Source organism: Stegodyphus dumicola, chromosome 10 (genome assembly GCF_044657685.1).
Source record: "Stegodyphus dumicola isolate Sdum_Otavi_A_Nest chromosome 10, ASM4465768v1".
Classification (NCBI taxonomy): domain Eukaryota; kingdom Metazoa; phylum Arthropoda; class Arachnida; order Araneae; family Eresidae; genus Stegodyphus; species Stegodyphus dumicola.
The window spans coordinates 124324369-124341132 of record NC_140777.1 but is presented as its reverse complement, the minus strand read 5'-3'; the positions used below and the strand labels follow the sequence as shown (position 1 = coordinate 124341132).

The 16764-nt window shown below is 34.0% G+C and overlaps 1 protein-coding gene across 1 annotated transcript in view; it reads left to right on the top strand.

Annotated features, from left to right (window-relative positions):
• LOC118188337 (immunomodulatory peroxidase-like) overlaps positions 1 to 16764 on the top strand; it is a 101717-nt gene that overhangs the window by 76601 nt on the left and 8352 nt on the right. The window contains exons 10-13 of the mRNA XM_085825509.1: positions 216 to 554; positions 5520 to 5738; positions 9574 to 9743; positions 13067 to 13169. Of these exons, the coding sequence (XP_085681635.1) occupies positions 216 to 554; positions 5520 to 5738; positions 9574 to 9743; positions 13067 to 13169 (831 nt within the window). The remainder of the gene's footprint in view (positions 1 to 215; positions 555 to 5519; positions 5739 to 9573; positions 9744 to 13066; positions 13170 to 16764) is intronic.

Below are 16764 nucleotides of genomic sequence, written 5' to 3'. Positions count from 1 at the left end.
CTGTATATTTTAAACATAAATTAAACGGTCTCGAAATCGTTCTAAAAATGTGGAAACACCGTCTGTAGTACACAGTTGTCTCGTTTCTCGCTAGGATTCTTTTTAATAAATAACTTAATGGATTATTTATCTTTCCAAATGATATTTCATTACAACATTCTTATTTATTTGCTAATTTCTTCTTCTTATTATTATTATTACATTTATTTCTGTAGGAGAATCATTGGTGCCATTATTCAGAAGATAACTTACGGCGAGTATTTACCACTAGTCGTTGGCCCAGAACGTATGGAATGGTTCGACTTGTCACTGAGGCGTTCTGGTTTCACAGAGTATGATGAAACCACTCAGGCGACTTTGGTAAATGAGTTTTCAACAGCAGCATTCAGGTTCGGACATTCTATGATCAACAGTTTCTTTCCGGAAATATCGAGTGGGTCGAATTCAGGGAACAGATTGAGAACAATATTCCAGTATCCATTTGGACTTTACAGAGGACAACTTGAAGGCATTGTGAATGGCTTAGCTCAGTCTCCATCGCAAAAATTTGATAGGTAAATACAAGTTTGTTTTCTTTGTTGTTTAGTTTCGGAGACACAAAATTTAATTTGCATGATAATGAATTTAAATGGGTTAGCGGTTTGCATTCTTGTGTGAAGCAAATAAAAGCTAAAGCGCAAATAGGAGCTAAAACTCAAAAACTGTCAAATTATATTAAATTCTTAAAGAAAATAATTCATCACTTAAAAAAATTGAGTATTATTGTTTTCAAATATGAAGTAAATGAAACTGTTACTTAAAAAGTTGATTATAGTTTAAAAGAATTATTATCAAATTTGTTACATTACAGATGAAGGAAAGATTCTTCTTCTTCATAAGCTCCACAGCCTGTTACAATCCAAGGCTGTCTCTCCAAGTTACCTCCACCTGACCCCATTCGGCCCAAAAGTCCTTAATCGGTTAACTCCAATTAACCTTAAATCCTCCTCGACATCATCTATCCATCTGGTGGGTTGTCTTCCATCTTGTCTTACTCCTTCAATTCTCGAAAAGGTTATCTTTCTGGTTGGAAATGCATCATCATGTCTAAACACATGGCACAGCCATCTGATACGAGATGCTTTTATGATTCTCACAAAGCATCTTTAAAAAGTGTCCTTAATTTTGCCCATTGTTCTCGAATATGTATCTTCTCTTTGCCTGAAGGGAAAAAAACATATTTACAATAACGCTTTTCTAAAATAGAAAAATTCGAGATTATACTTAAAAACTATGAAAAGCGGTGTTATGTTTTTTATTTATAGCAAGCAGAAAAAGCACATTCTTTTAATATTGGATATTTGTAAATCTATAGTGTCTTTCCGGCATGAGGGGGCACTTTAAATATATGGCGAGCCGAAATGCCTCCCGTGTGAATTGTGGTAGGGCAGAGGGGTGAGAGAACCTCAGGTCATCCCCCCCTCCAGGATGCTGTTCCTCAAAACTGAAGTGGAAATAGAAGTCCAACCTCCTTAAGTCTCTGGCAATCATTCTTCCATCAAATTCATGGGCAAGACAACAACAACAACAATTTCAAGTGAAGATGAAGGATTTTTGAATAGATGAATTTGTTTGAGTTTATAGAAAACTTACTACTGGTGTTGTTCAAAATAATGGAAAAGCCGAAAATGCGAAGAATTTTGTACCTAATATAATGTATAAACATCTTTGATACACAAAAAGTGCTTTTTGATATGGAGGCACACAAGCTCTGAATAATGTGTGACATCCCTGTCTTCAGAGATGAAGAAACATTAGACAGGTGGTTGTCTTTTAAGAATTTCTTTAAAACCTTTGTAGAGACATTAGGTATTTTGGATGCAGGAAAGATGAAAGATTAACAGAGCCTTCACCGGGAATCGAACCGCGGACCTCTGGAATACCGGCCCAGTGTGCAGACCATCACACCAAGAAGGTGGGAGAAATACTTTATAACTTTACAATTAAATTTCATGATAAAACAAAGCCAGAAATAAAGATCAAAGGAACAACGTCACGGCCTTTTTTACAAAGGGAAAAATCCCCACAAACGTGTGAACTCGTCTTTTCATTCCAGCTCACAAAATATTCTCTTTTAGCTTCTTTTTTTCCTTTAACGAGTGACGGAAACGAGCAGGTAAGAAGTTCAAACTCTTCTTCTTTGAGAAATTTCACTTCTGTTTAGGAAGAATTCCTTCAAGCTGAGCAGACTGTTAGTTTTTATCTCATGGAAACAAAAATCTGCAATTGCCAGCATATGCTGTAACAGAGACAGTAATAGGCTTGTAGAGGCATTGGGTATTTTTGGAAGCAGGCAAGATGAAAAATTAGCAACGTCTTCGCCGGGAATCGAAACACGGACCTCTGAAATACCGGCTCAGTGTGCTGACCACTACACCACGAAGGCACGCTAGGAAGGCGGGAGAAGCGACTGGGGTTTTCAGGGGACCCAGTCGTCAAATCCTGGGTGTAGAGAATTCTCATCCAACACCCTTTTAGTTCGGGCGCCACTGTAGAGACATTAGGTATTTTTTTGGAAGCAGAAGAAATGAAAAATTAGCAATCGCCTTCGCCGAGAATCGAACCACGGACCTCTGGAATACCGCCTCAGCGTGCGGAACCACTACACCACGAAGGCACGCTAGGAAGGCAGAAAAAGTACTTTATAAGTACTTGTAAAAAAATAAATAATACCTTACATACTCCCCTTTTTAAAGGGCGACTGGGATTTTTAGGGGACCCAGTCGCCAAATCCTCGGTGTGGAGAATCCTTGTCCAACACCCTTTTAGTGCGGGCGCCCCTACACCACGAAATCCTTCGACGGGAATCGAACCGCGGACCTCTGAAATACCGGCTCAGTGTGCTGACCACTAGACTACGAAGGCACGCTAGGAAGACAGGAGAAATAGCTTACAGGCTGTTTTACACCTTTCTTCTGTCAGAAACTGGTCTAATTATTTGACAAATGCTGAAAAGGGAAAATGGGATGTCATAGTATTTTCCAGCATGGACCATAATGATTCAACGATATTTGAGTCTGGTAATTCTGCAGGCCAGAAAGTTGGATAACTTAATTTTTATATTTTCAAACTACGAATGGGCCATTCGGTTTCGGCAGATGAAGGTATTATGAACTTGGAGGACTCATTTACCTGTAGGAAAGAATGTTTACAAGACTGAATGAACATGGTTGCTTAAAATGCTTATGATATATTTCCTTATAAGGTGATAGTTAGAATTGCTGGAAGGCACACTATAACTGCCCTAAAATATTCTAATCGCCACAAATGTCTTGTGAAGGCAACAGACAGTTTGGATTGTAAGCTTTTGTTGGTATTTTCCACTCACTAACTCGTCTTGTGATGGGAAATAGGGCGAAAGGGCAGTAATCTAAAAACATTATCTGATCCATTGATCAACCATTGCGTTTGTCCAATCATTCAATTGATCATCTTTCTTCCATGCATTTTATATTATTTTTTAAACAAAAGGTTCTGATATCGCAGCTCTGCCTAATACTTTCTGCTTATGTAGTTCTCTTCATTCAGTACGTGTGGGGAAGATCTGTAATTGTATATTATGCGAATTTTTCTCAGTAAACTTTCTTTTTGTCGTAATAATCCCATTCAAACCCTGGTGGCTGTATTAGTAAGTTTCGGTTTCCTACTGCAATTTGTCTCGAGGATGAAGTTTTGCAAATATTACTGTATGCTATCAGAATTTTCGATACAATATTTCTTGATATCCCAATATTTTTAGAACTGAGGTTGCAGATCAATACGAGAACGAGATGCAAAAGCTTAACGTCTTTGAAACTTAAGTCACGCTAATGCTGTCACTTTGAACTAAGTAGACTACTCGACATTCGAAATGCAACACCAAGAAGGAGTGCCCCGACAATGATGCAAATTTCAGGGTAGACGAAAGTCACCGAGTTATGCAAATAATATGAATTTCGCTTTTCATGCCGTTATTTCTGCTAGGGAAATCGGAGAAAATTTGTTTCTGTCTCAGAGGACGAGTGTAATAGCAAAGAATGTCAGCCGTCGTCAACGGAGGCAGTTCCAGCAGACAGACGATTTTACGAGGGGTATGATGATCGGACTGAGAAGGGCAGATTGATCTATACGGCAGATCTCAGCTGACACACACCTGGACGCGTCCACAGTGCACTGGCTGTGGAAAAGTTAGTTGGAACAAAGAAATGTAACAAGTTCGAGGGGTGACGCCAGAGTGACGACAGGACGCGTGGATCGACGCATCCGCCAACTAGCCGTGGCGGACCCGCAAGCCATTTCTACCTCCATCCTGCAGCATGTTCAAGACACTAGATATCAACCAGAACCATTTGTCATCGATTGGTGACTAGCGGCCTGCATTCGTGGCGTCAGTTAAAAAGACGGGCATTGACCCCAAATCATACACGCCAACGTCTGCAATGGGGGCCGAATGGCATAAGGTCCTGTTCTCAGATGCGTCTCGGGTCTGTTTTTTCAATGATAGTCGCTGCGTACGAGTGTGGCGTTGATGTGAATACAGGTCCAATCCGTCAGCAATTGTGGAACCACCGCACGAAAGCGCGGCATTATGGTTTTGGGCGCAGTTCCATTCGATTCCAGGCCACTTCTAGTTCATATTCAGGGCGATCCAGCGATGCGTGGATAATGTGTTGCGGCCAGTGACACTGCCCTACCTTCAGAAGTTCAGAGTGCAGGATAACGCCCGAGTATACACTGCTCGCGTCAGTCAACGTGCCCTGAAAGTTGTACACACGGCTTCCCTAGTGACCGTTCTCTTCTGATATCTCACCAATCGAACACATTTGAGATGTTATTAGCGAACAACGAACTGTGGCAAATGGTTCACAGGGAATGGAGAGCCATTCCTCAGGGCACCATCCGTAGTCTCATTGACTCTGTACCTAGATGTGTTGCTTCATGTATCCCCGTCCAAGGTAGTTCTATAACCTACTAAGTTGACGCTGTGCTCGCTCTGTATTATGCATATAATTTCAAAATAAAGATTACTTATTGTTCGTTGCTGTCTCTTTCTATTTTCCGAGTTTCGTCACTTTCTGGCATTCCTTCTTGGCGTTGCATTTTCTATGTCGGATAGTGTACTTTTAACTAAAATTGAAATAAGTTAATTTTACACATCTTTGAGAATATAAAAAACAACTGACAGCTACTTTTAAGTATTATTGTGTAATCGATAGAAACAAAATTAGTCTTTTAAGTGTAATGTTTTTTGCATTTTAGATTACCGCTGTACCTACGTGTTCTTGATCGACTTTAAAAAAATTAGCTTATTTATTCTCTTTACGCTCATGAGAAGAAAAATTACGGTAGTGTAAAATAGAGTTTGAAAAGCAACATTGAGCAATTTTCTCTATCAGCCATTATCGGTGTAAATAGTCAAATGACAGTCTACAGAAAGTTAAAATATGCTTATGCTTGCAATATCAGATATTTTGCTCACAGTTTATTCTAATTCGTTCCAGATATATGGTTCGAGATGTGACTAATCATCTGTACCAAAACCGTAATAGTACAAACGGCTTGGATCTCGCTTCTTTAAATATCAACAGGGGTCGTGATCATGGGATACCTGGATACACCACTTTGGTCGAATTCTGCGGAGGACCCCAAATCACTTCGTGGAGACAGTTAGACCGATTATTCCAAAGAGGTGTTCGCCCATTGTTTGAAAGACTGTATGAGTAAGTATTTACCCAGTCATTCAGATACATGTTATGTTTTTCTGTAACTTTAAGCATATTAAGATCATTCATTTTTAAAGTGTTTTTGACAGTTACTAAGTAATAATTTTCATAATTTTGTCCCCAAACTCTTAGTTTTGTCGTCTTTTGAAGCGCAGGATTCTAAAAATTCAAATAGAGTCATTCGGGAAGTTTTGCGGTTTTAAGTAGACGTGTATCTTCATGCAGTTATTTTATTGATACTGATAAAGAGTAACCTTGACTGAAAAAGATGCGTAAATAGGGTCTTTTCTGCTCACGTTGCAAAATTCTAGCAAGTGTTGTGACATAATTTTTGTTTTAATGCTGCGTTGAGTATGAAGAACTTAAAACTTCATTTTCGTCATATTATGCCCTTTTATGCGAACAAACATCTGTTAAAAGAAGCTCTGTCTGAAAATCCATGTTACACATATCAGGAACTATCAGACTAACTAACAGGTACCATGTATGATCATTTGATCCAAACAGGTACCATGTATGATCATTTGGAGAAAATTGGGTATGTAAGCTGTATGTTGCAGGGATACCACATACTTCAGGAAAGCAGAATATGCTTGCTAGAAGTTTGGCATGTGACTCTAACTGAAATGAAATAAAGAAAAACTTTTATTGAGAAAGCTTCTTACTGCTAATGACAAGTGGATATGAACCTACTTTAGTGACATTGAGAGGGCGTTTGCATCCAAAAATGTAATGTTTTGTGGTGAGACTATAAAGAGATTGTATATTATGGACTCTTGCCATCAAATCAGACAATAAACTCGGAAAACTGTTCTTAAATGGCAGTTTTAAAATCAGAAATCAAAGCATATCACCCAAAACACACCAGTCCTGCAGGTATCAAGATAATTTTCGGTCCCACATAGCGATTAATGTCAGAGAAGGACTTATTAAGTTTAGCTGAGATGTCTTGTGTCATTCTTCATATTCGACACATCTTTTTTCTTCGGATTTTCGTCTCGTTCAGTCATTTCGAAATTCCTTGAAAGGCCTGGAGTTTCCTTCTTTGAAGACTGTCAAATGGCAGTTCTATGCGTTCTTTGCGAAGAAATAAAATGACGTTTCAAAAAAAGAAATTTTTCCCTTGCCTGAAAGGTGTCAAAAAGTCACAATATAATGCGTTTCGTATGTAATTCGATGAAAGTTTTTATGTTTTCGCACTGTTTCATTTACATTTATCATCAAAAGACCACAGAATGTTTCGCATGACCCAATATTATAATTTTTTACAAGAGTATAATTTTATGAATTAAAACAAATTTTATTTTCAACTTAATTTCACTTTTCTATCTTTAAGTTCCAATCATGTAACCCACATCCGGGAACTGATAAATAGTTAAATAGTAATTAACTGCCGGAGAGAAAGCAAAAAGTCATAGAAGAAAACGGTTGCATGTGAGATTCAGTAAAATTTTCTCAAGTTCTTATACTACTTCACTTTTATTAAAATCAATTTATTAGAGGGAAATTGTATTTTGAAATTTTTTTGTTCATCTTAATATCTCCATATATTAAGTCTATTAAGTATAATATTAAGTCACTAGATATATACTTAAGACATGAATCAGGACTTTATGCTTTAATATGTACTGAGACCAAAGGTGTTTTTAAGTAAATTTAACATTTAGAATTGTTTTGTTCTGATACTTTATATCTTACCAGCTAGAATTGAAAAGAAAATTAAAAAAAAAAATAAAATAAAATATGAAAGCCTCCAGATTTTATATTGCACCTAAACGGGCGTTTTTTTTTTCATTTACAGACCAGGGTTCGTACATATTTCTGCACACGGAAATTAATTACTTTTAAGGACCAGTAATGGAAAAAAATTAAGGAACTATAAGCAAATGAGAAATGAATAAATTAAATTAAAAATATTATTTATGCCTTAACTTCTTTTGTAATAACATCCTAAAAATAAAATAGAACCGTAAATATGATGCATTATTATTAAATATAACTTAATTAACCTAATTATTAATAAGTTAGAGCATAAAATAAACTTAATGAAATTTATCAAGTAGTATTAAATATTTTATACTTCTAATAATTGGACATATTTGAAAGAAGATAAGTGACATTTTATTTAGGTTTTATTAACAGTTAGCTTTATGTTGATTTTTTAAATGTCTTTTTTTGTCACATACTTGCTCAGTCTAGAGATTTAGTAAATACTAAGTAGATTTTATGTCAAGCGGCATACGTTAAAATGAGAAATAATATCATAATCAGCATGATTCAAAACAGATGACTAGCTGTTGTCACCGCTCCTGCTTGTCTAGAGACCTGCTGATCAGAACAAACCTGAAAGGCCTGATATAAGCACGGTTGGCAAGTTTTTAAAGTTAGCTGGACTCTGTCTGACGCAGTTAGTGTCGTAGCTTCGTGTAAAGTTCCAGGGGTTGCAACTCAGTTAATATATTTTAAGGTTCTAATAATCCACTAAAGCACCATTGGTGATAAGTTGTTTTGCATTATTTTAAGTCTCACTAGATACGAAGAATAGGCTTTACATGACTTTTTACATTTTTGTGTTTTATCTTGTGCCCACGGTAAGCGTTAATGAAAGGCAATAACTGGCTTTAATATGCACAGATAACTTTTAAGGTTAAGCAGTTAGTTATGAGTAAATTGTTATATAAGTATTTTGGTTGGCAAGATCTCAACCTCGCAAACGATAATAATCTAAATTATTAGGGGGAAATTATCTATTAGGGAGAAAAAACTGCTACTTTGATATCAAGTATTCAAGGTAGCATTTTTTCTTCCTTCGCCATCTTCTATCCTGTCCTCCAGGACTTACTGTGCTGCGCTCATTCTACTTGAAGAGCCCTTCTTTGAGATACGAAGTTCTGACAGGCGGAACACAGCATAAGCTTTTCGTACTAATCTCGACATGCAGCGGAAGTTGGAGTTAATTGATAATATTCAGCCCTTGATTAGATAATTAACTTGTTGGAATCGTTTGCGAGGTTGATACCTTGCCAACCAAAGATGGGCATTTGAGTGTTTGCCATCAAAATCTGAGCTCGAAATAACATTCGAACTCCAAGTTTACGGTTTTATCCGTTTTGTGCACCCTCTATGAGTTTTTCACTAAAGTGATTGTGCAGCTTTTGGTCTCGTTCATTCGCTCTCACAACACAGTGGTTCAGGTTTAAATTCAGGTTGGAATTCTAATATTTCTCTTTACTGCCTCTCAGAGCGTAATGCTACCCTATGTTCTATGGTAATTATTACTTATCTATGTGAGTACTATCCCCTCTCTTAATTTGTAAAAACAATTTAGAATCACCCTGTATATTCACGTAGAAAATTATTTGCATGGTGTTAAATCTGGTGATGTATTTACTGAATATAAAACGCATTTAAAAAACAAATGGTGTAACTTTGAAATAATTTAAATTTGAGAAGATGAAAAAAATAGAAAGGTTGTAGAGTCATTAAGAATTTTATCGCAGCAGGAAACGTTAAAAATGCGCAATGCCGTTACCTGGATTCGAACCCGGACCTCCCGAATGCTAGCCAGACTTCCTTTCCAATTGAAGCACGAAAGTACGCGAGGAGGAAGGATAAAATGCCTTAGGTTATAAAAATATGTTTGTGTAGACAGGAAAAGATAAAAAATGTGAAAATTGTACAGATATCACAAAAATGTCTTAAGACTTTTTTGTAATGGTAGAGAAACCTAGGAAACTTCTAAGCAAATTAACAAGAAAGTGCACTTAAAATTCGAAATTCGAGCCTTTTTTTTATTTATTTGCGTTAACTAATTATATTATTTTATGAACAGGAGTGTAGAAGACATAGACTTATTTTCTGGCGGTCTCGCTGAAAGGCCTAATCAAGGAGCCGTCATTGGACCTACCTTTACTTGCATCATAGGTATTCAATTTTATCACCTGAAATATGGAGATCGTTTCTATTTTGAGCATGGTGGACAAGCCGGCTCCTTTACTCGAGGTAAATGATATTTACTATCTGTATCATGTTATTTTTATGATATTTCAAGTATTCTGAAAAAGAGTGCTCTTAAATTAGAATTTTATTACCGCGATCGAAACATTTCTTGTATGATTGCATAGAACACAAGACACCTACTGACTGTTATACATTTATTACATCTCCTTCAAAGCCATTCTCATCGGACTTCAATGTATTTGTGTTTAAGTTTTTTTTTTTTTTTTTTTTTTTTTTCGAGTTACTCCACACATGCTCTAAAGTAGTTTTCTAGAAATCCTGAAGGACTCGCAGTGAATTTTTTAAAATTTCATCGGCATCAAAAGGATAACGGCGTCATATGCAGTAAACAGGAAACTTGCAGAACTGTGTTTATTAAACATTCAGCTAAAATTCGTAAACAATAAAAGCACTGCGAGCAAATGCATTATTGCGGTACAAAACCCATGAGTTATCTTGACACAATTCGGGTCATTTTCTATGATTTGCTTTATAAAAACTTCGTAAAACATTGAAATAATGTTATATGTTAGCAGTTTAGGCAGCTAGTAGAAATTCATAAAGTACAACGCCACGAAAATCGAAGGAAACAATCAATATTAGTTTAGTTTTTGATACATTTTGATGTGAATTTTTGGGTTTTTTTAGTTCACTTTTCAATCGCCATTTATTTGAATATACAGGAGTTTCTATACCAAAAGCATAAGTCCATGAGAAAGCATCTAGCGAGTCCCTTGAAAGGTTTTTGGAAAAACTCAAGAAGCCACGCATCTTAAGCTCAAATATTTTTTCAAAATTGCTTGATGGAATCCAAATGATACAGATATTCAATAATATCTCTAACTGTTACACGATGATCACTAAGCACAAAATATCAGACTTAATTGACGTGTTACTGATTAGTTGACTTGTATGATTTACCAGAATGGTTCATCTCCGTAAAATATCTTATTCATTAGCCTTCGTTTTCTTCGTTAAATACCTTACGCAATATACAAATTTTTGTTTTTGATACTTCCTCAAATAGATTTTCCGCAAAATTTCATTTTTATTGTAGAAAGTTTACTGAGAAAACAAAATTTAACGCATGTTTTCTACTCAGTTACATTTGCCATCTTTGTTCCTTAAAAATTAATTTATTTACAAATGATGAGAGAAATGAAATAAAGATAGTTGCCAAGTGCCAAAGAAAGCCGTAACAACTTCTGAGAAAACTTTGAAAGCGTTTTTTTTTCTTTGCATGAATATTTTAAAAAATCATTCCCAATACTTAAAGCATTAGTATAATTTGCTCTATTATTTACTATTTGTCTTGTTTTCTGAACGTCTGAGACTGGTAACAACTGCTGGTAACTGGTATATTTGATCTAATAATTTTAAAATAGTTTTTTTTTATTCGTTTATTTGTAATATTGAAAATGCTAATTTTTCTTTGAAGTTAGAATGTATACGTATCATATCATCATAAATTACTTTAATCTCTTGAATAATTGGAGGCTGATTCAACAGGCCTTATTCTAAATAAAGCAAAAAAGATTAAATTTGTTTATTAAAAAAGCAATGTAAAATTACTATCACAAATCATCAGAATAAATTTCTGTGGATGTGCAAAAAGGAGGGAGAAAAACGCGTTATATAACAAACGACATAGCAGATGCCGTTACAGTATTTAGGAACTATTTTTATTAACAACAATATATAATTTAATTTTAAATAATCTGGAATATTGATATATTGCTAAATGTATCAATATTACAGATTGAAATATATTGCTAAATTATAAAAATGAATCAAGTGTACAGTCATTAATCCTGTATTCCCCATTGACTCCTATTAATATACACAGAAATTTCTGTTTTGAAGTCTGGACATTGCAAATTTATTGCAAAGTACGAATTCGAACGACTTCTTAAACCACACAGTACATATTTCTTAAAACGAAAAGACTTCTACAGTTGACACTTTTAATTTACACAAGCAATTTAACAAATCCGTGTTCCGTTTTCTTATATTATTGTATTACAGCTCACTTGAGGAGGATTTGTTTATGTACCTAGTATGTCTTTTAGTGGTAATAAAGGTTTCTTGCACATTTTTGGGGCCATGAAATCCTAGAACGAATTTTGTATGTAAACAAATTCATATGAAATATGCAGGTATTAAAACTTTAACCTGCATATTTCCTATGAATCCGTTTACTCAATTCAACTAATCAGTAACAAGTCAATTCTACACTTTACCTCTGAAGAACATACACCATGTTCATAAAGGTATTTATCCGATTTTTCGCAACTGCTGGTCCCAGATATGTACTTCCAATTAAAAAATATTTTTAATAAGGCGGATATTGATGTTTGGACATTCCCTTATTTCCAAAAGCGAATTTTATAAAAATCATTGATTTTTTATCGGTTCTTCCATTCCTGTTTCTATAGTTAGGAAACTGTACAATCATTATGAAAAATAAAAAACAAAAAATTGATTCCCGTACAACAAAAATTGACCAAAATATTTAATTCCAAAATTTGGGATATTTGACCTTATTTTCTACTTGTCCTACGGGGTCGGATAATAAGTAAATCAGAATAAATTAAGTTTGATTTTTTCCATGCCATTCAGTGATAATCTTTTGTGATTTACTAGTGTGTAAAATTCTTTAAATTATACATTTGCTACGGATGGTACGTCGAAGGGATTTTCACACGAGTAATTTATAAGTTTTCAAACGCTCTAAAAAGTTATGAATATTCTCATTAAATTTGATTACTCTAGAATCGTAATTTAATAATCATAAAAGAAGTCATTAAGCTAGAAATAGTGGGCAAATAATGTTAAATTGTCTATACCAGAAACCTTTTTCTAAACGATTTTATTTTTTAGTTACGTAGAAATGGAGAAATTCACTTTTCAGGGTGTGTACGCACCCTATGTATGATGTCCAAATTTAAACTGCAATGTCTCGGTTAATTTTTGCAGTCAAACTTAAAAATTTTTATTTTTCATAATGAGTATGAAATTTTCCCCAAAATAAGTATAGGTGCCGGGAGAACGTAAAAGATTAAATTTCATAATGAAAAAATGTAATTATTTTAAAATTGAAAATGTCAAAAACTTGAATATTTGCGTCATTTAAACTTTTTTAAAATTGAAAGTATACATCTAAGACACACAGTTGCGAAAGTAAAGTCCTGCTAAAAAGGTTCGTTGGCATGGTGTTGTTGGCACTTGTGACACTTGGACGTATATAATGATAGATTTTTCAATTCTCTGGTAACGCATGCAGTTCTTCTTGCTTTGTACATAAACTCAATTTTGGTATTTTATAGCTCAACTGAGAGAGATCAAGAAGGTAACCTTGGGAAAGCTGATTTGCCAAAATTCCAGAATTGATGAAATACAGCCCAATGTCATGCTTTTTCCAAGCAACAGGTATTTAAAGTATTTTTATTTAATTTTATTACATGCATATCTTTGCACATTTATAGGATATTATCTCCTAATTCTTAATGTTTTTTAAAGTTTCATGTTATTTTTTTGAAGTAGTTCATAAAGAACAAAATTTTACGAAATAATGTGCAATGAGGAAAACCAGAAAGACTGAATGATCTACATTTTATATTACACTGTAGAATTTCAGTATTTTATATAATACATTTGAATTATGTTATGTGATTAAATTACGAATTTAAGTTTTATTCCATAACGATATTTAACATTTCCATAATATGCATGCTATTACAATAAAAATATTAATATTCTTTTGAGGCTCCATCTCTGAGATAATTTAAATCACCAACAGAGGAACTGAAACACCTTGATAAAAAGTTCTTATATAAATTATGTGAATAAGAAATGTTGCTAAAGATAAGCAAATGATGGGATTACGAGCTATTTCATTTGTATAAATGCCGCGTGACAGACGTTGAAGGGATCCTCAACATTTTTTAACTTAAGAGCACATTCTCGAATATCGACGGGGTGGCGGACACATTTATTCTTTCAAAGTAAATTTTCGGTTCACATAGTTAATAATATATATAACATATAAAAATATGTTTCAAAAAACACAGTTTTAATGTATAAAAATTATTGATTGCATGTTTACGTAAAATAAATAATTACTAAATAGTACAGACAAAAGTTTATAAATTCTTTGGTTTACAGTTCATAAATTCTTCATAATTAGTCAAATAAATGAGGTATTTGGCAATGCATTTAGGCCATTTCTTCATAATTAAGAGACTATGATGATATTCCTACTCGTAAGCAACTATATTAAGGTATTCATCTGTAAGTCGAAGTCTGTACTTTGAATTCGTGATATTCATTCCTGAAAACAACAATACTAGACATGTTTTAATTTTTAACAAATAACAGGGTCAAAATGACTAATTGACCGGGACCATAACTTCCAATTTTGACGGTCCCGAGCAAACCGGGACGTCTGGTAAGCCCCGGTAAAAAGCTGTACATATTATTTTACTGGGAACTTAAAAATATTTTTTTTGCGCTGGGTCTCGAAGGTAGCAAAGCATGCTAATCATCATCAGTTACGATTGCTTATCCGGTAATTATCGCACGCCGAATGGGATACGATCTTTGAACGGCGAAACGCCTAAATTGTCGGTACCAATCAACATTATGTATTGTAATAGTTGTAAAGACAAAAAATAACATTAAATCAGGAAACGAAGCTTAAGATTTGTCTATTCTTTTATAATGCAGAATGTGCACGAAGCGTAAAAAGTACTGTGGCTGTAAAATATTTAATTCATTTTTCAAAAATCGAAAATTTTTTATTTCATTATTTCGAAATAATGAAACCATTTAATTAAACAAAACTCTGATTTCCTTAACTTGAAGTTTCTTCCTTTCTTGGAAATTGAAGTGAAAATATGTGACAAGAGTATTAAGAAATAACATATGCAGTATTATGCACTTACTTTGCAGGCGTACTACGATTGACATTAAAATTGTTTCATAGTAACTTGACCTCTTAAACACTGAGAGTTTTAACTGAGACATAACGTTTGTTACAAGATTCTGTTTTTGTTACACTTTATTTTTGATTAAGTCATAGCATGGTACATATGTATTAAGTACTGAAACATTTAAAAAACAGAAAGCACAATAAATTTAAACTCTGACATTGTCTTTTAAGTTGGTGACTGGTTGACTGGTTACTTTATAGAGTGCAAATTAAAATACGAAACAAACAAACAAACAAAAAGAATAATGCACTAAACCACTAAAGCTACATGCCAACAGTGGAATTAAAACACATTTAATTATAACATTGCTAACAATTTTAACTTATATACTAGGTGCATAATAATTGACACTAATATAGACTAGTTGAAACTAACGTGACTAATGGTATAATAATTAATTGTGACTAATGTAGACTGTAGGACAAGGATACACTGCATAAAATTCATGACAAATACTAAAGCTGCAGTCTATCACACAAGTATTAAATAAGTCACTAACACTGTTTTAACTTTGATATACTGGAAATATTACGTACTTACAAATTTATTGCTTCACTTGATGAGTTTGAACACTTTTTGTGACATAAATTGTACTAATGGTTTCTGCACTGCCTTTAATAATGATCGAATTTCTCATTGAGTTATTGGTATCCTTCCTATTGTGTTGTTCTGCCTATTACTGAAATAAAATTTATCATTTAGAATGCCATGTCATTTATTCTGGATTAAGATGGATATTTCTTACGTATTATTTATATAATATCAGTATTTTATCTGTAAAACACTTTCTGCAATAGAAAAGTTTGATATATAGCTGCCTTCTTTTGCTAAAATATCCATTCGGGAGCTGCGGTGAATGGATTATATGGAATCAAATATTTAACGAGGAGTTTGAGTTGATGTTTTAAAGTTTAAAGAATTCATACAAGCGAAACTCCATTTAATTAGATTTATTTATTCTTTGATTGCGAAAAATGTTAAGATACATGAAGATTCTAAATTTAAGTTTTTCCTCTCAAAAGAGATATGCTTGCATTTTACTCTGTCGCTAAATGCAACACACATTTTACCTTTATTATATTTTTCAATTTGTTTTGCACAACTGTAAGTTGTGGTTTGATCTACGTTTCGTTGCTTTTAATATTACTATTACCTTTTAGCCATTTTATAAGAATTGTTGTCCAGTAATTGTTTTCATTTAATGCTCTCATAGATATTTCCTGTTTGGTAACTAACTTCACATTTAACTTCCCATTTAGTTTTACGTTTCATAGCTAGATTTCACGAAAAATAAATAACTGGGACAGAACATCTTCATTCTTTTGAAAGTGCCTGCTTAATATCTCAATTGTTCATTGATTCTAACACTATGCAAAACGTTTACTGCCCTGTAAAACACTTGATTCTACGAGTAAAACTTCCCTTGGGATCTTCAGACATTGTACTGGTTGGCCTATTTTAATTAAGGCAGAGCATTATAAGGGCTACATGTCAAAAGGAAGAACTTGTTTTCAGAGGAATCTGGCTCGTATTCACGTCACACATGGGAAATGCCTCGGAAAAGACCATATAGCCATTCTGGGAATACGAATTTCGAAAATTACTTCAGTAATATGCCAAGCTTAACTTTTCTACTCTTAGTCATTATAGTCACTTGCTTTTCGCAATGAGGAAATTTTTTGTGAGTATAAGAAACATATATTTTCAAGTAACATTTCTTATAATTCTGATATATATCTTTTAAATTACCTTTTTTTTTTTTTTTTTTTTTTTGCTTTAATATATATGCATCTGTGCGTTTTGTTCATGAAAGCCCATGATGTTCCAGTGGATAAAAGTTCTGAACAGTGGCAGTTTGACTAAGATTCTAATTCCGACCAACTGGCCGACAATACGGACGGTTTCGTTGTATTCCTCGTGATTAATGTTAATAGAAGTCAGGTTGTCCTATAAAGCTCTCCACGAAAATATTCCTTTCCTTGGCCAGATAACCTTAGTGCGCTTTGTCATAACCAGTAATTTAATCATTTCCA